The sequence below is a fragment of the Convolutriloba macropyga genome, chromosome 6 (genome assembly GCF_964194025.1).
Source record: "Convolutriloba macropyga chromosome 6, txConMacr16.3, whole genome shotgun sequence".
Taxonomy (NCBI): Eukaryota; Metazoa; Xenacoelomorpha; order Acoela; family Convolutidae; genus Convolutriloba; species Convolutriloba macropyga.
This window is the reverse complement of record NC_134473.1, coordinates 38,856,579-38,883,255: the sequence shown is the minus strand read 5'-3', so window position 1 is coordinate 38,883,255 and position 26,677 is coordinate 38,856,579. Positions and strand designations below refer to the sequence as shown.

At 34.4% G+C, this 26,677-nt stretch overlaps 1 protein-coding gene across 7 annotated transcripts in view; it reads left to right on the top strand.

The window, feature by feature from the left end:
• Window positions 1-13,899, top strand: part of LOC142341669 (cytosolic carboxypeptidase 1-like) — a 63,623-nt gene extending 49,724 nt beyond the window's left edge. For 4 of the 7 annotated variants that reach the window (XM_075392803.1, XM_075392802.1, XM_075392800.1 and 1 more), the window contains 5 exons: window positions 1,913-2,035; window positions 2,464-2,640; window positions 2,777-3,138; window positions 12,352-12,372; window positions 12,637-13,899. In XM_075392803.1, coding sequence (XP_075248918.1) covers window positions 1,913-2,035; window positions 2,464-2,640; window positions 2,777-3,138; window positions 12,352-12,372; window positions 12,637-13,471 — 1,518 coding nt within the window. In that variant the 3' untranslated portion in view covers window positions 13,472-13,899. Of the gene's footprint in view, window positions 1-1,912; window positions 2,036-2,463; window positions 2,641-2,776; window positions 3,139-3,564; window positions 3,602-12,351; window positions 12,373-12,636 lie in introns of all 7 variants that reach the window. The other 3 variants (XR_012759119.1, XM_075392804.1, XM_075392801.1) reach the window with 3 other exon arrangements.
• The last annotated feature ends 12,778 nt before the right edge of the window (window positions 13,900-26,677 follow it).

Genomic DNA, 26,677 nt, shown 5'->3' with positions numbered 1-26,677 from the left:
GAACAAAGAATAGGTACGATCTCACCGGAGAACTGATATTGAGCTTTTCGGTTAGCCCCCGTAGACCCATATAAATAAACTGCACTCCACTTGCACTCCACAAAAAAATAGATTGTAGCAAAGGTGTGTAAGTTTTTCAATAAGAATTTTCAGTTTTCAAGTTCAAGATTCCATCAACTCAGCAACTCAATCATAAGCACGTGCACCTAAAAGAGACAACAAATAAGCTCTACAATTACTTCTAAATCGAAATATGGCATCGCGGCAAGTAGTAGTTAAAACTAAATTTCTCGTCTTTGGTCCTCTTTTTTTTTGTCTTTGAGACTGCAGGTCTACGAAGCTATCTCAGATATTTGCTGGCCATCTACCAGCTATGTTGCTGTTGTTCAATTCTTTGTTATTGTTAATAGCCGACCTCATCTTCTCAGCCGGCTATTATAGCGCTCCTATTTTTTACAATTCAGAGCATTCGAATTGTGTTGGGGCGCTGTCTTTTTATTAAGATCTGTTCACACATTTTCATGATTTTTGAAGTCAAATTGGAGTAGTGATTTTGGTCACGCCGAAACAGGAAATTGAGCGAAAAACAAGTGGTTTTGCGGCGTGAAATTTTTCCGCTCAAATTTATAAGTAGAGTGAGAAAATGGTGTTTGAACAGAATTTCGTTTTCTCGCTAGTGGTTTTTTGTTCACATGCGGCAATTTCACTTCGGTATTTACTGTTTTCAAGTTTTGGGATCGGATTTTTTTTTCTAAATGGTTTTTCAATCCGTTAATAGTTCTTTCTAGGCCTAGTTTATTTTAGAATCAAATATACATTTCTCGCTAGTGGTTTTTTGTTCTCGTCAAAGGCTTTTTGACATTGATTTTCTGTTTTTTCGTTTTTCTGATGGTTTTCCCAGTTCACTTATAGCCTGTTCTAGCTCTAGGTCTTTTTTTTGTTTAGTCAATGAAAATTCTTTGAATTGTAAGTCAGGACTTGTCCTGATATGTTTTTTTACTTCGTCGAACAAAAAAATGTTTCGCCATACCTCATTTTGCCGCTTTTTCAACATTTTGCGTGAAATCTTTTTGACTTCTCTAGGCTAGTTTCTCTCTTCTCTAATTCTGCTAAAAGTGATCTTTAACATCAAAATTTAACAGTGTTTCAAAATGAACAGAGTCAGTATAAAAAATTGGAAGTTAGAAATAGAAACTGGATAAACCTATAAAGCCCAATTTTATATGCCCGCTATTTGAACTTCGTTCCTATAAGTCTTAGTTACCATCTCTATTTATTGGTTATTGGCATTTGCTTATTGGTATTTATAGTAGCCCCTGTAGCCTCTCTCTAAGATACAGAAATATGTTCAACTACGAAATGCCACCTAAATAAATCGACTTAAAAAATGTTTTTAAAAATTGTACAAAACTCTTTTTTTTTCAATATCTTCTATTTTTTCAATCCCAATCATGCTTATTGGAATCAACGGCGGCTATTTTCCGGTAATCTGCCGGGTATGTTTTTTATGGGTTGTGTCTATGGCCTGCAGAACTATAGCAGCTCTTATTTGGCAGCTTGCAGACGATTGTCGCTTGGAAAATTTTTGTTAATATTCAATTTTTCGTCATTGTGAGACCACTCATTTGCTGATGAAAAATTTGGTTCCTCTCATCAAAGACAGTTATTAATTCTAAAATCGTTAAATGAAGCCTGCCGATTTTTGGACCCATTCGGCCACCAGGAATACTGAATATAATAACCCCTTAATTGCTTATGTCCAATTTTTACATAGTAGTTGCCTATATAACAACGCATAAGCAACTGCAACGAATTGTAATGTAGTTGGGAGTCATAAACGGCAGGGGCAGCATCAAGATTTGTCTGAGTTAAAATGTGTAGTCCTCAGTTGACTTTTTTCGCTGTGCTTTAGATCTATTGCGACTACCACGGGCATTCAAGACGCAAGAACATCTTCATGTTTGGGTGCAGCAATGCCCTGAGCTGGTATGGACCTGACATTCTCAAGGGACCCAACGAAGATCAAGGCTTCAAGGTGAGTATAGCTTAGAATTGTGATCGGTAGTCTTTGTTGATTATTTACATAATTGAGCGAAGTCTCATATATTTTTGGAGGTAAACTCAGAGTTGAAATGACGTAAAACGAGGCATGGTAATTATCTACAAAATGCTAAAATTTGAAAAATAGAATATTATTGGTCTTAACTGATGTCAAGTATTGATTCATGCATTTCAAGTCATAAGCGAGAATGGTCTTTGCCAAATTTGTTCAGAATAATAAGTTTATGAAACGTTGTCTTCAGAGTTATCTTCCTTTTACTTGGGCTTGTTGTTTTTACTCTTTGAAATATGCCCATAGCAACTTAAATCATTATTTGGTGGAACTCAAATGTTAAGTGATATCTTTTGTTATGGTACTCTCGTTAAATGAAGTAATGGTTTTGAATATCTTGATATTTTTAGTGTCTGCCCAAATTGCTGTCCTACTCGACTCCGTCGTTCTCTCTGACCAACTGCTGCAACACAGTTGAGAAAGTGAAGGAGAGCACTGCGAGGGTGGTTGTGTGGAGACACTTGCAGGTGTTGAGGAGCTACACCATGGAGAGCACTTTCAGTGGATTTGACCAGGGGCCATATAAAGTGAGTTAGAACTCTGATGGCTTCTTCAGAAATTGACTCGCAGAAACTGCTGATAATATCTGCCATGAGTTTCCTAAATTTTAATCTTTTCAATAGCTTCATTTTGAAAAGATTCAATTATCTGTTCTTGTTTCAGGGAACTCAAATAGGAACGAGAGAACTGCAAGAAATGGGTGCCAAATTCGTCGAATCATTGACTAAAATTCGACTTCTATTAGGAGACTCAAAGTGTCCTAGAATCCCAACTATTCCCCTGTTCGCTTCATTGTATTCTACTCCTTCCATGCCCACTGACCGGAGCAACTTCATGATGCAACTCTCAGAGGAGAATCTGGTGGATGCTGTGAACAACGAGGTCTTAAGTGCCGATCAGAATGGAGTTGTGAATGACTCTAACTCCCATTTGTTATCGCATGTGCTGATACACCCTGATAGCAGAAGGGGTATGGGAAGCAGTGATGAGATCGGAGTGAGAGAAAGTGTGTTCCTTGGCAATTAGTGAGTTTACCTCCGTTATAGCTTCCGTTTTTAACAGTTATTATTTAGTTTTGTTGGAATTCAATTCCATTTGTATCTTGTTTTCAATTTCTTTCGGTTTTGGGTAGCAATTCGATAGACTGGGAAGTGAAAGATAAATGCTTTGAAATCCGTACAAACATTTTGAAAGCCAAGTATGCTAATTTTGTAAATTATTTGTTACTCTTCAAGATTTTGTACCTCATATTACGACCAATAAATCAGAGCTTTTGTGCAAAGTTAGCATAATGATATCCTTGGTGGTGAACGTTGGCGTCACTCAAAATAACAATTACCCGTATTTGCTTTTATTATTTCCATAACAGTTGAATTTCGAAAACTGAAGTTGTCTGAGATCTTACTTGTGTGTGCCTTAAAGGTTTTCTGCATTAAAATGGTGTTTTTAAGGCAGCTGATGCGAACATAGTAGCAAGCAATCGACCAGGCAAGTCTTCAATTAAATCAAATTAGTTAGACGACAATGCACGCAACTAGCATGTCATGGAACCGAAAAATTACAGTTGTACTTGTGTATTCAGTTCCTAAATGAATGAAAAGGAGCTAACACTTCTGAATTTTCACCAAATCCTGAAATCATGTTTAAAACTGCATTCGCTATTCATTTAACAGAACTTATTGTTTCCCTAATATCGACATGTTTGAGATTAAATGACCGCTGTAACTCAGACCAGCTGTTTATCATGGCTTAGCGATTTCAAGTTTCTCCTTTTAAATTTTTTGATCTCCTCTTAAACATTCCTCTGAGTATTTCTAGTAATAATATAATTCAAGATCACTATCATTGCACATAACTTGAGTTGCTTGGTACGTGGTCACTTATTTGCATGGCCGTAGACAAATACTTTTTGATCAGATACAGAACTGGTACACTGCTAAAATTGGCAACATTCTCTAGCACGCATAGAATTATTTGAATCGTTCATTTTATTCGAGTCGTCAATTTTTGGTTCATTACTCAAATTGGTCACTGATGTTTTCTTAGTAAATAAAATTGCCGACCAGTAACTATTTATGTTGTGCCATCCAAATTTTTTTCAAACTGATTCTTAAGAATCTATGTGAGTGGTGATTGGCGGTTGCGTAGTAAAGTTAGAGCACTGAGTTCAATACATGTAGTCTCAGTACTCATCAAAATTTATAATTTTAGTCCGTTATAAACTTTTTTCACTGTTTATGTTATTTCCTTATGTTTCTAGCCTTGTTCTGCATGTACAAAAAGGTTTTGAGTTATGTTCTTATATTTTGGTGGCGTTGTGCGCCTTTCTGTAGCTCTTCAGTTAGAACTTGCAAACTGTAGTTCTCATGTTATTTTTAATTAACTGTCGTTGTCATAAAACATATATACGCAGTTTGGCATGTTCACTCCCAATTATCACTGAAAGAAAGTTGATCCAACTCCCACTTAACCTGATTTTTATGGCATTTTTTAATTGCTCGCGAACGATGTTTGAAGCAATCGTTGTAAACGTGTTGGTCTTTTTTATGTAAAATTTTTGCTTGATCGTTTTTGTTTTAGAACATTCTGTGACTTCTGAAGTGAATTTTTCCGCTTCACTTCTTCATTTTGAGTGATGCCAATCGCTCTCATTCTGAAATGAAATTTGTTGCTAATTATAGCCGCTATCAGCCTCTCAACGGCTATTATTTAGGCGCTGTGCTTTTTCTTTAATCCGCTCTACCTTTTGATCATGTTTTTCGTTTTACATAAGTCACGATTTTCCCGTTTGACTTCTGACTAACTTCAATCACTGTTTCAATTGAATGGATTTTAAGTTCTTTCACGCACTGAATTAAGCAATGTGGTGAATGTGGTCAATGTCAAAAGATCACAATCAAAAGAGACGGGATAAACCGATAAAGACCGGTCATTAAGTCATAGTGCATTAGGTTATTTAAGTTCATTTGAGTGTATGATAGCTGAATGCCTTGTATTGATATTATTAGCTTTCAGTTTAGAAGCCCGAATTAAGTATAGTCCTAGAATCTAACTGAACCTGCATGCCAAATTAGAACACTTTTGACATTGAAAAAAAAAACAGAAAAAAAAATCGGTCAATTTGTCTTTTTTCTTTTTCTGTTTCAATCCCGATGTGCATCAAGCGCGTCAACGGCGGCTATTGTCCGGCAATCTGCGGCTATGTTATAAAAGTGGTTGTGAGCGGTTGAGTAACAACGCAGTTTTGGCTTAGTGGTAAAATGTCGGGCTGATTTTCGGGAGGTTGCCCGGGCAAACCCCTGTCAGGTCGTTTTTTTTGCAACCAAAAAGCTGCAGCCACAAATTACGCATCACTCCCCCTCCTGTCGTTCGAGAGCAATTCATCCGACGCTCGTCGGTTTTTTTTCAGTTCTTTTGGTTTTTTTACATACCTTTTTTGTACTAACTATTTTTTGTCTCACCATCGAGTTTGCGTGACTTTAGTATTGAGAAACGGGATAAACTTTTTCAGCCCTATGGCTTCGAGTTACTAAATAGCGGCTCTCTAAAGATCCACTAGTCTCTTAGTATGTGGCTCAATAAAACGTACTGAGGAGACTGAAGTCTGAGATCAGTTTTTATTGTTTCAGAAAAATCACAATGTTTACTTTAAATTTTTGACTACCCTTACTTGCTATTTCATTTGAATAGATTTTCATTTCAGTTCACAAATTTAAACGATGTTTTGCATACTTTCAAGGTCATAAAATTTAAATGAAAAACACACAGATAAAGATTTGCTTAAGTAGTTTTTCTTAAGTAGTCGTCTTGCGTGTTTCGAAGTTGATATTATATTTTAATACTTGTTTCCTTGCTTAAGCTCACTTTTGTACTACGTGATATAAATTGCGGAAATGACTGAATTCCCCCGATGAAACTTTGTAAGAAAAGTCCTCATGCGTCTTAAGTCAATCTTGTTGGAAAATGTATATGGGAACACCCGTCGCGACTCAAGTGTTCCAAATATTTTAATCTTTTCTCCAAATATATAAAGGTTTTCGCATACACCAGAACAGCTGAAGCAACAGTTGAAGTGTTGGCTACTGAAGGTATGAAGATTCTCATCGGCGAGTAACAGAACGGGATAAAATGGGGCGAGTATTGGTCATCTGAGACCTCTACGTGCATTTGGGTGTAAACATTTTGGGTCTAGATTAGTTGGTGACCACAAGAGCCGTCGGAAAGTCGTCTGTCAAAAGTTGTTATTTAGGCGCTCTCTTCTTTTCTACCATTGAAAGAGTTTGAATTGTTTTGGTGCGCTGTTTTTTAATAGCCGCACAGCGATAGCTGGGGCTATTATTGACCTTCTCTTGGTTTTTAATTGCTCTTGAACGCAGTTCATAGCAATTATTGTAAACGTGTGTGTCTTTTTTATGCAAAATTTTCGCTTGACGGTTTTGACTTTTCGAGTGACTTTTACGCCCTTGACTTTTTGCATTTCGCGTGATCTAAAATTCTCTCTCAATCACAATTTCAAGCAGCTGAACTCAATTGGCGGCAATTTAATACTAAAAGTCAAATAAAAAGTGCGCCGAAACTGGTGTCATTTTTTTCTTTAAATCTTAATAGTGGTATATGTTAACCTCTAATATGGTTATTTGAAGCCCACTATAGAACTTCTTAGTCCCATTTAGGCTACCCCCCCCCTCCCCCCCCCCTCCCCAACTGAAGCAGGCTGCAATTGATTAGAGCTCCCACTAGTCGTTCAAGAGCAATTCTTTCGACGTTTAGTCGTTTATGTTTTACAATTCAAAGAATTTGAATTGTATTGGGGCGCTGTCTTTTTTTAAAGATCTGTTCACACATTTTCATGATTTTTCAAGTCAAATTTGAGTAGTGATTTTGGTCACGCCGAAACAGGAAATGGAGCAAAAAAGCGAGTGGTTTTGCGGCCTGAATTTTTTTCGCTCTAATTTTAAAGTAGAGTGAAAATGGTGTTTGAACAAAAATTCGATTTCTCGGTAGTTGTTTTTTGTTCACATGCGGCAATTTCACTCTGATTTTTACTGTTTTTTCGATTTTTTGTATCGGATTTTATTCTGACTGGTTTTCCCAATCCATTCACAGATCATTCTAGGCCTAGTTTTTTGTTTGAATTAAGTTTTCATTTCTCGCTAGGGGTTTTTTTTGTTCACATGCGGCATTTCGATATTGATCTGTTTTTTTCTTATTTTTTGTTCTGATTTTTAAAAAATTGTTTTCTGAATTCACTTATAATCCATTCTAGGTCTTGTTTTTCTGTTTAGTCAATGAAAATTCTTTGAATTGTACGTCAGGAGTTGTCCTGCTATGTGTTTTTATTTCGTCATGATTTTTGTTACGACCATATGACGTCACAGCCACTTTTTGTTCATTCGTTCATGCAATTTAAACTGAATTGCATGTGTGACGTCATTTTTCGCTCTTAGTGGAGCAAGTTTTTTGTTCATGCGCGTGATTAAATTTTTGGTCACACTTGACTTACCTCACTCTCAAAAATGACTTCCTCACTTTGAAATCGACTTTTATTTTAATTCAAAGAGATAAGGTCAAATGGGTGTGTGTCACTCTAAATGAAAGTTATTTGAGATCAGCTAATAGAGGCAGCAATAACTTATACAGATTTTTTAATCAAAATAAAACAGATCAGCCTTCAATGAAAAGACGAGTTTTTTGGTCTGTCTTTTTTTACTGTTTTTTTAGACTGCCGATCTGCGAATATATTGCGGCTATTTTCTGGCAATCTGCCAGCTATGTTTTTAGATCTGTTCACACTTTTTTCGACGTTTTGTGAATGAAGTCAAATTAGAGTGGTGATTTTAATCACGCTGCTGGAATCGTAAAGGGATTGAAAAAGCGGGTAATTTTAAGTTGTGAAATTTGTTTTAACTGCGTTTGAAATGGAGTGACAAATAAGGGTTTGTACAAATTTTCGGGTTTTAAAGAGATTTTTTTATGTGCGGCTATTTGACTTCTTTTTTATCTAAATTGTATTCTAATGGTTTTTTAATTTTTCGACTGGTAACTGTTTATATGACTTAGACAATTTTTTCCCATAAAATATTAGTGCATCTTTGAGCTTTGCCCTTCTTGTGGTTCTCCTTGTTTCAAAGAAACCAAAGTTCGACAAATTGTTATATGTTGTCCTTTTTACTTTGTTTATATATTCTTTTCTGCAGAGGTAGTTTTTACTGTCAGAGGTCCCATTGTGTAAAAGTGTACTAGAGATACTATCATTGTTTATTAAAAGTCGCACAGCGAAAGCTGGGGCTATTATTGGCCTTCTTTTATTCCGTCGTCAAGATTTTTGTTACTACCATATGACGCCACAGCCACTTTTTGTCCCTTCATTCATGCAATTTCAAGTGAAACGCGCGTGTTTGACGTAATTTCTTGCGCTTTGTGGAGCAAAGTTTTTGTTCATTCGCTTAATGAAATTTTTGGTCACACTTGACTTATGTGACTCTCAAAAATGGTTTCCCCACTGTGAAATTGACTTTTATTTACTTTAATTCAAGGTTGTTTAAGATTTTACTAGAGATACTATAATTGTTTTTTTATAGCCGCACAGCGAGAGCTGTGGCTATTATTGGCCTTATCTTGGTTTTTTACAATTCAAAGAATTAGAATTGTACTGGGGCGCTGTCTTTTTTTAAAGATCTGTTCACACATTTTCATGATTTTTGAAGTAAAATTGGAGTAGTGATTTTGGTCACGCCGAAACAGGAAATGGAGCGAAAAAGCGAGTGGTTTTGCGGCGTGAATTTTTTTCGCTCCAATTTTAAAGTAGAGTGAGAAAACGGTGTTGGAACAAAAATTCGGCTTGTCGGTAGTGGTTTTTTGTTCACATGCGGCAATTTCACTCTGATTTTTACTGTTTTTTCGATTTTTTGTATCGGATTTTATTCTGACTGGTTTTCCCAATCCATTCACAGCTCATTCTAGGCCTAGTTTTTTGTTTGAATTAAATTTTCATTTCTTGCTAGGGGTTTTTTTGTTCACATGCGGCATTTCGATATTGATTTTCTGTTTTTTTCTTATTTTTTCTGATTTTTTAAGAATGGTTTTCTGAATTCACTCGTATTCCATTCTAGGTCTTGTTTTTCTGTTTAGTCAATGAAAATTCTTTGAATTGTACGTCAGGACTTGTCCTGCTATGTTTTTTTTATTTCGTCGTCATGATTTTTGTTACGACCATATGACGTCACAGCCACTTTTTGTTCATTCGTTCATGCAATTTAAACTGAATTGCATGTGTGACGTCATTTTTCGCTCTTAGTGGAGCAAGTTTTTTTGTTCATGCGCGTGATTAAATTTTTGGTCACACTTGACTTACCTCACTCTCAAAAATGACTTCCTCACTTTGAAATTGACTTTTATTTTAATTCAAAGAGATAAGGTCAAATGGGTGTGTGTCACTCTAAATGAAAGTTATTTGAGATCAGCTAATAGAGGCAGCAATAACTTATACAGATTTTTAAATCAAAATATAACAGATCAGCCTTCAACGAAAAGACGAGTTTTTTGGTCTGTCTTTTTTACTGTTTTTTTAGACTGCCGATCTACGAATATATTGCGGCTATTTTCTGGCAATCTGCTAGCTATGTTTTTAGATCTGTTCACACTTTTTTCGACGTTTTGTGAATGAAGTCAAATTAGAGTGGTGATTTTAATCGCGCTGCTGGAATCGTAAAGGGAGCAAAAAAGCGGGTAGTTTTAATTTATGAAATTTTTTTTAACTGCGTTTAAAATGGAGTGACAAATAAGGGTTTGTACAAGTTTGCGGGTTTTAAAGAGATTTTTTTATGTGCGGCTATTTGACTTCTGTTTTTATCTAAATTATTCTAATGGTTTTTTTTAATTTTTCGACTGGTAACTGTTTATATGACTTAGACAATTTTTTCCCATAAAATATTAGTGCATCTTTGAGCTTTGCCCTTCTTGTGGTTCTCTTTGTTTCACAGAAACCAAAGTTCGACAAATTGTTATATGTTGTCCTTTTTACTTTGTTTATATATTCTTTTCTGCAGAGGTAGTTTTTACTGTCAGAGGTCCCATTGTGTAAAAGTGTACTAGAGATACTATCATTGTTTATTAAAAGTCGCACAGCGAAAGCTGGGGCTATTATTGGCTTTCTTTTTTTATTCCGTCGTCAAGATTTTTGTTACTACCATATGACGCCACAGCCACTTTTTGTCCCTTCATTCATGCAATTTCAAGTGAAACGCGCGTGTTTGACGTAATTTCTTGCGCTTTTTGGAGCAAAGTTTTTTTTGTTCATTCGCGTAATGAAATTTTCGGTCACACCTGACTTATGTGACGCTCAAAAATGGTTTCCTCACTGTGAATTTGACTTTTATTTACTTTAATTCAAGGTTGTTTAAGATTTTACTAGAGATACTATAATTGTTTTTTTTATAGCCGCACAGCGATAGCTGTGGCTATTATTGGCCTTATCTTGGTTTCTTATTTCGTCAAAGTGTGTGTGTTACGACCATATGACGTCACAATCCCTTTTTGTTCATTCATGCAGTTTCAATCGAAACGCGTGTGACAAAATTTTTCGCTCTTTGTGGTGCGAAGGTTTTTTGTTCGTTCGCGTGATTAAGTTTTTAGGTCACACGTGGCTTATGTCACTCTCAAAATTGGTTTCCTCACTGTGAAATAGACTTTTATTTACTTTTATTCAAAGAGATAAGGTCAATTGAATGTGTCACTCTAAAATGAAGGTTTTTTAAGAGGCAGCAATAACTTAAACAGATTCTCAATGAAAATATAACATCTCAGCCTTGAATAAGAAGATTTTTTTGGTCTGTCTTTTTTCTGTTGATTAAATTATAAACTTTAAATTTGTTAATTATGTGTTAAAATGACCATGTTGGAAATTGACGTTCTTCGAAAAATTTTACAGAGACACTGAAGTTCGACAAATTCTTATCTGTTGTCCTTTTTACTTTGTTTCTGTATTCTATTCTGCGGAGGTAGTGTTTACTGTCGTATATCCCAGTATGTAAAAGCTTCCTAGAGATGCTATTATTGTTTATTAATAACAGCACAGCGATAGCTGTGGCTATTATTGGTCTTCTCTTGGTTTTTTTATTCGAAGCGCGTGTGACGTAATTTTTCGCTCTCTGTGGAGCAAAGTTTTTTTTATTTTTTTGCGTGATTTAATTTTTGGTCACACGTGACTTACCTCACTCTCAAAAATGACTTCCTTACTTTGAAATTGACGTATTTACTTTAATTCAAAGAGATAAGGTCACTTGAATGTGTCACTCTATATGAAGGTTTTTTAAGAGGCAGCAATGACTTATACAGATTTTTAATCAAAATATAACATTTCAGCCTTCAATGAAAAGACTTTGTTCTTGTTTTGTCTGTTTTGAGACTGCAGATCTACGAAGAAATTGCGGCTATTTTCTGGCAATCAGCCTGCTATGTTAGTTACTTCATTAACAATTTTTTTCTTTAAAGTGAGAATTGTGATTTTCTTTTTTGTTCATGTTTCTTTTAGTATGTGCTCTGTTGACTATCTGTTCTGTTGATTTTTTAAGACCGTTTTTCTAATGGGATTGATGCTTGGGCATTGAGTTTTTATTTTGCTCGACTGTAATTCATGATTTGTCCTGCTATGTATTTTTAATTCGGTTTTACCTTTCTATCACGTTTTCTTCGTTTTACAAATGTCATGAGTTTTACGTTTGATTTCTGAAGTACCCCACTTTTTGAAATGAATGGAATTTAAAATTCATCCAGCAATTTTACGCCTGTGTTCAAGGTCAAAAATGTAATCAATAACGGGATGAACCAATAAAAGTAGGGCACTAAGACCTAATGCATTACGAGATTTCCTTAGAGTATACGTCTATCAGGCATTAGTATTAAGCTTATTGTCCTCTAACTTAAGAGGCTGAATTCACCCTATTTATCAAATCTAATACAACTGCGGACGAAAAGAGAACTTTTTGACACAGAAAAAATTAGGCTGGCGTCAATTGTTTTTTTTTTGTTTGCTCCAACTCTTTCAATCCCAACACCCGCAGTGGGGTTAACGGCGACTAGTTTCCGACCATTTGGTGAAATGTCCATAGTTATTGCGGACAAAATTAGAAACTTTGTGATGCTCAGAAAAACGTAGGCAAATATTTCTTTTGTTCTCTACATAGTTTAATCCCAATTTCGGCCGGGGTTCAATTGAGTTCAAGGGAGTTGTTTTTCAGTTCTCTCCGAGTACTTAAATTGTAAGTTTATTGTTTAACCTTTGTTAAATGAACTAATGAGTTTTCAAACCTCTATTATTGTATATAGACAATAAGAAGCTATTAGATCTAGATGTTCGATCCCCAAGCACTTGAGTTACAAACATTAATCAAAGCCGTTTTAACAAAAAGTGATTTGAGAAAAAAATATTTCTTGCCTGCCTTTCTTTTTTAGTTTTTTAGATAGCTGACATTAAGTAAAAGCTTCATTATCATGCGTTAATCCTAAACTTGAGTGTGTTTTAGTGGGATATCACTACAAAGTCATCACAACAGCCGTGTAAATTCTAGTCACCATCATCATAACACTATCAATACCAACAGGGTGTCTTTAAGTAGAGAGAGGTTGACTAGAAAGAATAGCAGTCAAATTAAACTCGAATCGGATCTGGAACGTCTCAAATTCGCTCTTAGAAAACCTTCACCTTCTTCGGGAAACTCAGACGATGATGAGTCACCAACATCAGTACAATCATTCCAAACAAACAATAACAACAAAAGAACAGTTGAGAAAACTGTTATCATTGAGAAACATATCACAGATGCGGCATCTAACAGCTCTATATATCCGGCATCCTTGAATAGAGAAAACGAACCGAAGACATTTATTAAAGCGTATGCTAGTTATCCTCATTTAGCAAATAGTGGGACCGCTGGTTCCACTCATAGAACATACGCAAATGGAGTTTTTGCCGGAACAAAATCACGAAATCAAAGCGGTCAAACTGAAGGTCTAATAACGAAGTTAAATTATGAAGAGGCAGTTTCACCGGAATATAGCTCGCCTATTCCACCGGCCATACGTTATAACTCAGCTCAAGCCGCAAGCGCCTCAAGGCCATCTGGGAGCCAGTGTTACACCAACGGCATTGCTGTGAAATCAACGTTCAAATATACAACTAACTCAAATAGCACAGCTGTCTCAAAAACCGTGGTTCATTCTGCTTCTGGTGCAACGGAAAACAAAGCAAAAGTCGTATCTGAATCTAGCCAAATAGTTCCAGCTAATGCGAAAGCAAAGTCATATGGAGTTGAGGACGTTGTGAAGGTTCCAATTAAAAGTCAATCCACTAACCTGTGAATATCTGTCGCTATCCTAATCGGATGTTAAAGATGTAATGGATGGTTTATTTTTGTATAATTGACGCGCAAGTGCTTTCCCCTTTCTAACATTAGTGTTTCAGCTCTCTGTGATCTTTCCTCATTCAAAATTTTCTCTTGTTCCAAACTAAAGCAGTTTTATCAATGTTTTGAGTTCTGAATGTATATTTGTAAATATACTTTTAACAAAACTGATGAATGTTATGTTTTCCTGATATTAAGTTGCTAATTAACGCAAGCTAAGCTGGTGCCATTTTAGAATCTATTTCGTTGTTTTAGTTGCCATAGATTTATTATTTTACTTTGAGTTGTCCTCGATGTTGTTCTTTAGTTTCCCAAGTAACCTACGTATGTAAATATGCAATAACTATTTTCGTAAAAAGAATTCAAATAAATGCTTTGTTCGTATTGTTTCTAGTTGTGATGTTTATACGTATTTCGCGACCAGGATATCCTATGAGATGAGAGCAGCTATATGCCCGAGAATTTTGATCTAATTTTGTTCGCCCCTTTCTATGCTCCTTCGGGGAAAGGAATTGGTGCCGATACTGTCCGCTTTTTAAATTTCTTTCAGCAGATGCTTTTGCATACAAAATTTGCTTTTATGGTCGGATAATTCTGCTTTTTAATTGCTCTCAGACAAAGCGATTTGTAGCGATTATATTACACCTGCGTTATTTTTACAAGTCATAGAGGATTGTTGGTGTCCTATAGGTCTTTTAAAGCTGAAGCAAGTTCGCTCATGAAAGGAACTTATTAGTAGCTTATTAATAGCCGCCGTCAGTCTCTCAAACGGCTATTAATTAGGAGCTCTCCTTTTTTTTACAATTCGAAGAATTAGAATTGTACTGGGGCGCTGTCTTTTTTTAAAGATCTGTTCACACATTTTCATGATTTTTGAAGTAAAATTGGAGTAGTGATTTTGGTCACGCCAAAACAGAAAGTGGAGCGAAAAAGCGAGTGGTTTTGCGGCGTTAAATATTTTCGCTCTAATTTTGAAGTAGTGAGAAAACGGTGTAACAAAAATTCGCTAGTGGTTTTTTGTTCACATGCGGCAATTTCACTTTGCTTTTTACTTTTTAATTGCTCTCAAACGAAGTTTGTAGCAATTATATTAGTCCTCTGTCGGTCTTTTTGTTATGCGATTTTTCGTCAGACGGTTTTTTGACTTTTCGTCCTCAAAAACGGGATAAACAGGTAGCGCCCAGCAGGCACTGGGTGCTCTTAGAGCCTTTCAGCTCTGTTTCAGCTCGAACTGTTTTGGTGACTTATACTTTTGGTGTGAAGGGCGGTTCTTAGAGGTTGAAGATCGGTTGTTCGTCACCCCCACTGTTGCCAACCCCCCTACCTGGTGCACCATAGGTGTCAAAGAACCTCCCCTTGGGTTTTATAATAAGTCACTGCATAGTTTCTAGTGGTAGTAGAACGGTTTCAACATTTTAACATCACGAATTTAGCATCTTTTTGACAAAACGTGCAATTTTCTCAGTTTTTATGACCTTTAGTTTTCATTATTCCTGTCTTTCCAGAAGTAGGGGCCAGAAAGCGTCCTTAAAGGTTGGATAATAAGTTACTGAAAAATGCTTTTTTTGCCATGGAGTTGCTTTCAATTTTTAATATGACAAATTTTAGCAATTTTTTTAATGCATTTTTTCAACTTTTTGAAAATTTTTGTCTGTTTTTAGGTTTATCAAGCCTCAAGAGCTACATAACCTCCTCTAGGGTTTGATTATAGGTTACTAAATAGCTTCTAGATGTAATGGAGTGTTTTTCAAGTATTTAATATCAGCAATTTTTTTTAAAAATTCAATTTTTTAAAGTTTTTTGAATCTTTTTCACTTTTCAACATTTTTTCCCGCACCAGGGTCCTAGGGACCTCCTCCAAGGCTTGATGATAATTTGTCCTATAATTTCTAGAGTTATTGGAATGGCTATCATTGTCTTAATGACTCCAGCTGAAGCAATTTTTTGAAAAAATTTAATTTTTAAATTTTTATAAAATTATTATCATGTACCAAGTTTACGGATCTTTATGAGCCAGTGAAGGTATTTGGAGCTAGAAAAAGGGAAACTGGATATCTTCTTGAGACAATAAAATGGTTTGAAGGTTTTTATATCCTGAGTTTTAGTAGGATTTTTATGAAATTTGCGATTGTTTTCAAAATTTTTGTCCTTTTCTGAGTTTAACGATCATTACTGGCCAACTAGGCTTGTCAGGTCTTGCAGATGGTTACTTGACATAATTCCAGAGACAAAAAAAATAGTTTTGAACATTTTTCTTCGAAATCTAGAAGCTTTTATAAATGCTGCAATTTTTTAAAATATCAGGTCTTTATTTTATTTATTTATAACAAGGCTAGAAAACTAAAAGTTGCAGAGGCGAATCAAGCTGAGGCTAGCAGCACTAAACTGTGTCTAGCTACTGACGAAGCCCACCGCTCGCCCATCGTTTGAGAGCAATTTACCCTAAGTTAGTCGGTTCTGTTGTCGATTTTTGTGATCCGATTTTTTTAGAGTTTTCTCAATCCATTCATAGTTCATTCTAGGCCTAGTTTCTCTGTTTGAAACAAATTTCTCTTTCTCGCTATTGGTTTTCACATGCGGCATTTTGACATTGATCTTGTTTTTATTTTTGTTAAGTTAATGACAATTCGTTGTATTGTACGTGAGGGCATGTCCTATGTTTTTTTTTAATTCGCTTCACCTTTTGATCACATTTTTCGTTTTACTTAAATAAAGATTTTTACGTTTGACTTCTGACTTACCTCACTCACTGTTTCAACTGAATGGATTTTAATTTTTTTCACGCATTAAATTACGCAATGTAGTGAACACGGTGAATGTCAAAAGAGCAAAGTCAAAAGAACCGGAATAAACCGATAAAGCCCGGTCATTTAGTCATTGTGCATTAGGTTATCAAAGTTCATTAAAGCGATTGCTAGCTGATATAAGTATTAAGCTTAATGCCCTTCAGTTTAGAAGCTGAAGTAAGTGTAGGTTTAGAATCTCACCGAAACTGCACACTGAATTAGAACAATGTTCGAAACTTTAGAAAACCTTGTCAATTTCGATCTTTTTTCTTTTCTTCAGTCCCACCTCTCTATTCAAACTGCAGAACCACCCCCATTCCTACATGCCTCCTCCCCTACCACGGGTCAACCGTTGTTTGGATCCCCGTATTGCATGAGTTGTTTGCGCGTATTTGTTATCACATATAATCTCGATATGTGCAATCGCTGCGCAGTTGAGACAACAGCTGCAAAAACACTTTTGTTACTAATAGCCGCTCTCAGCTTCTCAGCAGGCTATTACTGTGCTCCTATCCTTTTTTTACTATCCAAAGAATTTGTATTGTATTGGTTGTTGTCTTTTTTTGTAAGATGTTTTTACAAAGTTTGCTGAACAGGTGGAGTGTTGAAGCAGCTCTGAAGGGCGAAATTCAAGGTGAAGAAAAATTCATTTTTTGTAATTTTTACTCACAAAGTGGTTTTTGTCATTTTTGAATTGTTTGGTTAGCAGGACAATAGTAATAACGCGTTTCAAAGTTCATAAAGTTCTTTTACCAGCCATAAGCTCTTATTATGTTGGTTTTTGTGCTATATGTATTTATTATAGAAACTTAAACACCCAAAACGATTTTGATTTTTGACATGGGGAAGTTTTTCTCATTTTTTAGTTTGTCCATCTTTAGGGGGTCAACGAAAACTTTACATGAATATGACGATGGGTTACTGAATAGTTTTTAAAGACATCGAAATGGTTTTGAGGATATTAATATTAGTGTTTTTAGCGACTTTTCATTATAACTTGTTAAATTTTTTCAAGTTTGTACAGGTTCTTGTAATTGTTTGAGTTTTTCGATATAAAGGAGTCAATTAGACTTTTTGGCTTTTTTATGGGTAATTCGATAATTTGGAGAGACCTTAGATATTAGAACGAAACTTTTTTTAAAAATATTTCGGTTGTCAATTTTTAAAAAAATTCTCTTTTTTTTTTGAGTATATTAATCTTTAAACCCCAGCGATCCTTTTCTCGTTTTTATTTTTTTTAGAAGTTTTTGCGGTATTGTTTTTTTCGGGTTTTTGTTTGCAGTTTTCTAATTTTATTGGTCTTCGTTGGTTTTTGTGCTATGTTTTTGTAATTGAAACTTAAACACCCTAAACGATGGTGATTTTTGCAACTTTTTTGTCATTTTTTTTATTTTGTCCATCTTTTGGGGGTCAAGAAAACTTTACATGAATTGACGATGAGTTCCTGAATAGTTTTTAAAGACATCGAAATGGTTTTGAGGATATCAATATCAGTATTTTTAGCGACTTCATATTAACTCGCCAATTTCAAATTTGTAAAGGTTCTTGTAATTTTTGATATAAAGGGGTCAATTAGACTTTTTTAGGCTTTAATATGGTCAACTCGATAATCTTTAGAGACTTCAGACCTGAAAACCGGAACTTTTTTGAAAGAATTTTGGTTTTCAGTTCGAAAAAAAATTTTTTTGAGTTTTTAAATCTTTAAACCCCAGCGAAACTTTGCGGTTTGCGGGTTTTTAAAAATTTTCGAAGTTGTAGTGGTTTTTTGTTTTTTTTTCGGTCTTTTGTTTGCGGTTTACTAAATTTTGCGGTTTTTTTTTTGCGGTTTTTTCATTTTTGCGGTTTTAAATATTTGCTGTTTTTGAAATTGTTGCAAATTTTTATGCGGTCTTTTAAATTTTTGTTTTGGTTTTTTAATCTATTAGAATTTTTGGAGTTTCTGATTTATATAGGCGATTGGAACCTATTTAACAGAAGAGTTACTCGATAGTTTCTATTGAAAAAGAAATCGTTTCGAAGTTATAAATATCACGAATTATATCCACTTTTTACTATTTTTTAAACTTTTTCAAGTGTTTGTCTTTTTCGCTTTACCTCATTTTGTCGCTTTTTTTGACATTTTGCGTGGATTCTTTTTGTTTTCTTCTAGTTTGAAGCTGCACTCATTTTAATCGAAGTGCGTTTAAGCAGCAGTTGCTCAACAAAGCAATCTAAAATGAACGGAGTCATAAAAAACGAAGACAAAAATAGAAGCAGGATAAACCCACAAAGCCCAATTTTAGATGTCCGCTACTTGAAGTTTGTTCTTTGAGTTGCAGTTACTAACTCTAATGCTTATTGGTATTGATAATAGCTTCTGTATCCTCATAAAGTAATATGAGTACGTCTAACAACAAAATGAAATCAAAATAGTTCGCACTTAGCAGTTTTCTTTCATCAATCATTTTTTCTGTTGTTACAGTCCCAATCGGTGTTATGGGAATCAATGGCGGCTATTTTGCGGCAATCCACTGGTTATTTTAATTGCCAAAATCTGAGCTTTGGTTTATCTTTGTTATCATAATTGGCTTATTCTGGTACAATGGGGTACTGAGGAGACGAATTGATTTGACTCTGCCTGCGGTTCAATTGAACGAAACCCGAATTTTTTGTTTTTCGTTTAGTCATGGGTTTTAAAATTTGGTTATTTAAAATTTTATTGAAGATTATCATAATGCTGTATTTGGTTAATTTATATGTGATGCTTTAAAGATATTCCAGGGGAGTTCTTAAAATAACAGATGAGACGATCGATTGAAAATAAAAGATTGAAGTTGGGAAAGCGATGGGATAATTTTCTTGCAAATGCATAGCTGTGAATTTGTTCGTTCTTGTTACTGTCCTGGTTTTTGCGAGGAACTCCATTTTCAGCTGTTGATAAATCTGCAATTATCTAATGCACGCTTTTCTGATTTGAGCACGCGGCTTTTAATGAATGCTGCTGTGTTTCAGTGCATTAGCATTTTCTGAAATAATTTTCACACGCCATCAGTTCTTAACTGCTTTTGAAATTATTGCTTTTACGGATATATCTCTGAAACTTTTGCAATCGATTGTGCGGTGATTAATTAGGTTCTTTCGATTATTTTAGTAATTCATTTTTGTCTTGTTTTGAGTTGCGTCTACGACTTTTTCTCAATGTCTGATTTTTCTGTTTTTCTTTACTGTTGATTTGAAATTTAACTTGCGAAGCGAATGTTTGGGATTTTTATATCTGGAGGTTTCGAGATCAGCATTAAATTTATGGAGACGTGACGTCGGATCACAACTTTTAAATCATATATTTTGAGCTGTCATGCTCTTTTTATTATTTTTGCTAATAATCAAGACTAATATATCTGACAATTAAAGGGATTATCCAACTAAAAATCCAGGGATTGATGTAATTTTTCTCAGGTGCTAACAATTTCTCGCTGTTTAAACGTTCGATCATGATGTAAAACTTTTAATTCGCATTATAAATTTTCGTTCAACGTATATTGAAATGTTTTGAACAATTTGGGAAGAACTCTCCATTGATCCTTTTATGTTGATTTGAAGTTCCCTCAAAAATTTTCCGTTTGAAATCTCTATCCTATCAATCTTCGATGTTCAAACGTTAATTGAAGACTTTCATCGTATTAGATTTTGGTTGAGGACAGAAATCGGCACATTATATGCAAACGCTTACTAGCGATCCTCTGTTTGGATCCTTTATTTAAAAAAAAACACTTGAATTCCAAACACAGATATAGTTATCATGCCAATAGAAATGTAGGGTAAAGGTACGCTGAGTTGGGGAAATAGTATCAATTGAGGTAAATAATTGCTCTTGAACGAAGTTATGGCAATTATTGTAAACGTGTGTGTCTTTTTTTATGCGAAATTTTCGGTTGACGGTTTTGACTTTTCCAGTGACTTCCACGCCCTTGACTTTTTGGGTTGCACGTGATCTAAAATTCTCTCTCAATCACAATTTCAAGCAGCTGAACTCAAATGGGGGCAATTTTATACTAAAATTCAAATGAAAATTGCGCCGAAACTGGTGCCATTTTTCACTTTAAATTTTAATAGTGGTATATGTTAACCTCTGTGGTTATTTGAAGGCCACTAATGAGCTTCTTTGTCCAATTTAGGCGAAGAATGAAGAATGGGAGTCGTTACCCCGCGACTGAAGCAGGCTGCTATTGATTAGAGCTCCCACTAGTTGTTCGAGAGCAATTCTTCCGACGTTTAGTCGGTTATGTTTTTTGTATTAAATGTTAACGTAAACTGAATTTGAACTCTCTCCATGAGAGGCTTCCATAATATAAGTATTGTAAAGTTTGAAATTTCCCATAGAAGTGAGTACTCATTTTATTTTCACAGTTTTGAGAATTTTAATAATTGAGTTTGGTATGATGAAGATTTGACCCCGATTCTATGGCTCTAGAGAAGAAATAATTCTGTTTTTTTTTTGGAAAGTCTGTCTGCTTTATTTATCGTTGCTAACATACGTTCAATGGTCGCATAATATTAACAAAGATGATCGGTAATTTTCGTTTGCGCATTAAGTTATGTTATTAATAGCGACGAAGAGAAAGTTTGCCTTAATTGGATATCGTGTTTTTTTTTAATTCCTCTTCTACATCGATGGTTTTTGCGACCAATGACTTTTTCAATTTCTGCTACTTTGCAGGTAAAATTTATGTGCGTGACGTCATTTTTTCTGCTTTTAGGTCATTTGCGTGACTTACCTTACTCAAAAAAATGACTTCTGAACTCACTTAATGAACTTTAATTTTTTAAAACATTTTCTAGTTAAAGATGAAAGGTGTGCATCTAAATAGTGCCGAATGTATATGCCCTAGGTCTTGAGTATTAGAGTCTCGTCTTTTGATTTCGAATATTAGGTTAGAAAAAGCTCTAAGGGCTTTTTCCTTATAGAGCGTATGTCAACTCCATGGACCACAAGCGTCTATTGCGACTTTTGTCCGGCAATCTGCCGGCTATGTTTTTTTTTATAACCAAGCGTTAAAGCTGTTATTCAAACAGTTTGCTCATACCGTTAGAAGTATATGACAAGATTGACAGGGTCGATAAATAAAACATTAATAATTCAGTTTTTTTCTTAAATGAGCTGAGCTTGATCAAAAACCGGCAAGTAATGCGATTAGGTATATAACCTCAACTTGATATTTAACAATATATTTAATGTAAAAAGGGGGTTGTAACTGCTGCAAAGTAGTTTAAGTCTTCTGGTCGTAAATATGTTAATTATTCAATTAAATCATGCAGGCAGGCAACCAGATTCTGCTTCAATTGGACATATATTTTAAGTTAGTAAATGCCATTTTTTGTTGAATAAAGGTACGTACATTTTCTGGAAAAGACATTTATCTCTTATAACTTAATTATTGATACTTAATTATTGATTAGTCATCAGAACTGAAGACGACGATTTGAAGACTTTAACTGACACAATATTTTCCTACTTCGTTTGCAGGCCATTACTTTCAATGCTGGTGTTTATAGCGTTGTTGGGTATATTATTTGTTCAAAGCAAAAAAATCAATGCAAAGCTTTTTATTTTTTTTTCATTTTGAAGTACCTATATGTTGACATGACCCGTTTTCTTTATCCGTCTTAGTCTCAACTAATCAACCGTTCCTCTAAATGATATTGGAATTACAGATACAGCTGTATCTCGGGTTGAAGGTTCTTTGACTTTATACACGGATTAACTATGATTTAACTCTGTCCATACTTGATTTCTTAGTATGATCCTAGTACGAAACCAGGAGATCAAATCTGGTCCATGTATTATAACTAATAAACATACATTTTTTGATTTTATATTTGCATGTTCATCGATGAGGTTTCACTCGTGATTCCCCGGTAAAACTTTGTGATCCGCCAAAAGACCCTGAAGTGCAATAGGTAGTACAAAAATGGGTGATATGCGGATGATCAAGTCTATCTATATGGCTAAGGTTTTCATATTCTCTGAAGAGAGTTCATACCGATAAGTGCTCTTTCTTTAGAAAATTGCAAAAAAAAATTTCATCTAAGTTTTAACTCACTTATCAAATACGTAATGTGTTATTGTGTTAGCGCTCTCAAATAGTCAGTTGTGGACTGGAGATGGGACATATTAAAATTAATTGGCCTCTGACTATATTATAGGTAAAATTTCTGTATCAGTGAATCATTTATCTATCATATTTGAACTTGTTTGATTTCCAATCATTTCGAAATTTACCGAAAATGGAAATTCTAGATTTTTGGCCTTCAAATTTTTTCACCTAGTAGTAAATCAAAAAAAGTGTTATGATTGGTGACCCGGGATTTTACAAAAATGGGTGATATGCGAATGATCAAATCTATCTATATGGCTAAATTTTTCATATTATCTGAAGCCAGTTCATACCGATAAGTGCTATTTCATTAGCAAATTGCAAAAAAAAACGTTGTATCTACGTTTTAAATCACTTTTCAAAAAGGTAATGAGTCCAAAGTTATTGCGTTAACGCTTTCAAATTGTCAGTTGTAGACTGTAGATGGGACATATTAAATTTAATTGGCCTCTGACTATATTATACGCGAACTTTCTGCACCAGTGATTTTTGTATCTACTATATTTGGACTTGTATGATTTCCAATCATTTTTTTCTCGAAATTTACCCAAAGAAAATTCTAGTTTTTTGGCCTTGAATTTTTTCAACTGATGATAGATCAAATTAAGTTGTCTGATCGGTGACCTGAAATTTTAAAGAGGTTTTCTCAAAATCTGTTATTTAAACCACTCCTTATGGTCAGAACCGGAATGCTATACTTACTGCATTTGTTTTTTAATGTGAAATTTAATTTAAATTGGTAATTGCCTTTTATTTTTTGTTTGAAAACATGTACATACATTTTCTGGAAAACAAATAATTTTATCATCCAATTTAATAGTTGAAGTATTCAAAACTGAAGAATACGATTTGAAGACTTTAAATTGACGCTACAATACTTTTCCAAATTGTTATTAGGACATTACTTTCTTGCTAGTATTGTTAGAATGATTGGGTATATTATTTGTTCAAAGCAGAAAAATCAATGCAGGCTTTAAGTTTTTTATTTTACTGTTTTTTTTCTGCTGAATATCAATTTTTAATCCATTTGTGATTATCTGACCACATAAAACCTAGAAAAGCTAAGAAAAACGGTAGATGGAGTCACTTCCAAAATGTCTGAAGTAAGAGGTGAAAAAAATCTTTCCCAAGTATTTTTAAGTACCTAGCTCTTGTTATTGTTCGGTTTCTTATTACGTCTTACTCTTAATTAATCAACTTTTTGTCTAAAATGCAATGGGATCTGCAGATACTGCTGTATCCCGGTTTGAAGTTCCTCTGACTTCATACAAAGATCCTTCATGATTTCATACTGTTCATACTTGATTTTTAGTTAAGGTTCTAGCGCGAAACCCAAAGAAATCATATATGCTCGTTGTATGATTAACAAGAATCGTAAATCTTTTTTTCTTGATTTTATTGTATGTTTACCGGTGAGGCATCACTTATGTGATTCTGCGGCATCACTTTTTTGATCCGCCAAAACCCCTGCAGTTCAGCGAGTAATGCAAAATTGGATGCTATGCGAAAGATCAGGTCTATCTATAAGGCTAAAGTTTTCATATTCTCTGAAGCCATTTCATACCTATAAATGCTCATTTATGAGGAAAATGCAAAAATGCATCTAAACTTTAAATCATTTTTCAACTGTATTGGGTCCAAAGTTATTGTTTTAGTGCTCCCATATAGTCAATTGTGGACTGGATTTGGGACATTATGTTTAATCGCCGTCTGACTCTATTATACGCGAATTGCATATGTCAATGTTTTATCAACCTTATTTGAACTTGTATGATTTCCAATAGTTTTTCAAATTGTACCGAAAAGTAAAATTCTAGTTTTCTGCCTTCATTTTTTTCATGTAGTATTGAATCAAAGAAAGTTCTATGATCGGCCTTCTATTTAAACCACTACTTCAGTTCAGAACCGGAATGCTGTACTTACTTAATTTGTTTTTTCAACGGAAAATTTGAATTACATTGGTAAATGACATTTTTTGGTTGAAACAAACATTTGTCTCTTACAATTTAATAGTTGAAGTCTTCAAAACTTAAGAAGACTGTTTGAAGACTTCAGCGAAGACGGCAATACTTTTTCAATTTCAATGCAGGGCATTGGTTTTAATGCGAGTTGTTTTTTGGAGTGGTTGGATGTATTATTTGTCCATTGCAGACAAATCAAAACAAAGCTTTTTCCACCGTTTTCGCTTAATATAAATCTTTAATCCATATGTGAATACTAGTTGTTTGCTGTCTTTGTTATCTGCTCATGTAAAACCCAGAAAAGCTTTGAAAAATGGTACCTTGAAGCAGTTCCAAAATTTCTGCATTAAGAAGTCAACAAAGTGATTTCCAAGTAATTTCAAGTACAAAACTGTTGGCATGACCCGATCTCTTTTCCCGTCTTACTTACTCTCAACTAATCAGCCGTTCTTCTCAAATGCAAGTGGAATTACAGATACTGCTGTATCCCGGGATGAAGTCTCTTTGACTTCATACAAGGATCATTTTTGGTTTTATACTGTCCATATTTGATTTCTTAGTACGATCCTAGTATGAAGCCAAAGAAATCATATATGATCCTTTGTATGATTACCAAGACTATTGAATTTTTTTTTCTTGATTTTATATTTTCATGTTTACTGATGAGGCATCACTTATTTGAATCTCCGTAATCACTGTGGTCCGCCAGAAAAACCTGCAGTGCAATACGTAATGCAAAATTGGGTGGTATACGAAACATCAAATCTATCTATATGGCTAAAATTTTCATATTATCTGAAGCCAGTTCATACCGATAAGTGCTATTTCATTAGAAAATTGCAAAAAAAACTTTGCATCTACGTTTTAAATCACTTCAAAAAGGTAATGAGTCCAAAGTTATTGCGTTAACGCTTTCAAATTGTCAGTTGTAGACTGTAGATGGGACATATTAAATTTAATTGGCCTCTGACTATATTATACGCGAACTTTCTGAACCAGTGATTTTTATATCTACTATATTTGGACTTGTATGATTTCCAATCATTTTTTTCTCGAAATTTACCCAAAGAAAATTCTAGTTTTTTGGCCTTGAATTTTTTCAACTGATGATAAATCAAATTAAGTTGTCTGATCGGTGACCTAAAATTTTAAAGAGATTTTCTCAAAATCTGTTATTTAAACCACTCCTTATGGTCAGAACCGGAATGCTATACTTACTGAATTTGTTTTTTAATGGGAAATTTAATTTAAATTGGTAATTGCCTTTTATTTTTTGATTGAAAACATGTACGTACATTTTCTGGAAAACAAATAATTTTATCATACAATTTAATAGTTGAAGTATTCAAAACTGAAGAATACGATTTGAGGACTTTAAATTTACGCTGCAATACTTATCCAAATTGTTATTAGGACATTACTTTCATTCTTTGTTCAAAGCAGAAAAATCAATGCAAGCTTCAAGTTTTTTATTTTACTGTTTTTTTCTGCTGAATATCAATATTTAATCCATTTGTGATTATATAACCACATAAAACCTGGAAAAGCTAAGAAAAAGGGTGCATGGACTCACTTCCAAAATGTCTGAAGTAAGAGGTGAAAAAAATCTCTTCCCAAGTATTTTTAAGTACCTAGCTCTTGTTATTGTTCGGTTTCTTATTCCGTCTTACTCTTAATTAATCAACTTTTTGTCTAAAATGCAATGGGATCTGCTGATACTGCTGTATCCCGGTTTGAAGTTCCTCTGACTTCATACAAAGATCCTTCATCATTTCATACTGTTCATACTTGATTTTTAGTTAAGGTTCTAGCGCGAAACCCAAAGAAATCATATATGCTCGTTGTATGATTAACAAGAATCGTAAATCTTTTTTTCTTGATTTTATTGTATGTTTACCGGTGAGGCATCACTTATGTGATTCTGCGGCATCACTTTTTTGATCCGCCAAAACCCCTGCAGTTCAGCGAGTAATGCAAAATTGGATGCTATGCGAAAGATCAGGTCTATCTATAAGGCTAAAGTTTTCATATTCTCTGAAGCCATTTCATACCTATAAATGCTCATTTATGAGGAAAATGCAAAAATGCATCTAAACTTTGAATCATTTTTCAACTGCATTGGGTCCAAAGTTATTGTTTTAGTGCTCCCATATAGTCAATTGTGGACTGGATTTGGGACATTATGTTTAATCGCCGTCTGACTCTATTATACGGGAATTGCATATGTCAATGTTTTATCAACCTTATTTGAACTTGTATGATTTCCAATAGTTTTTCAAAT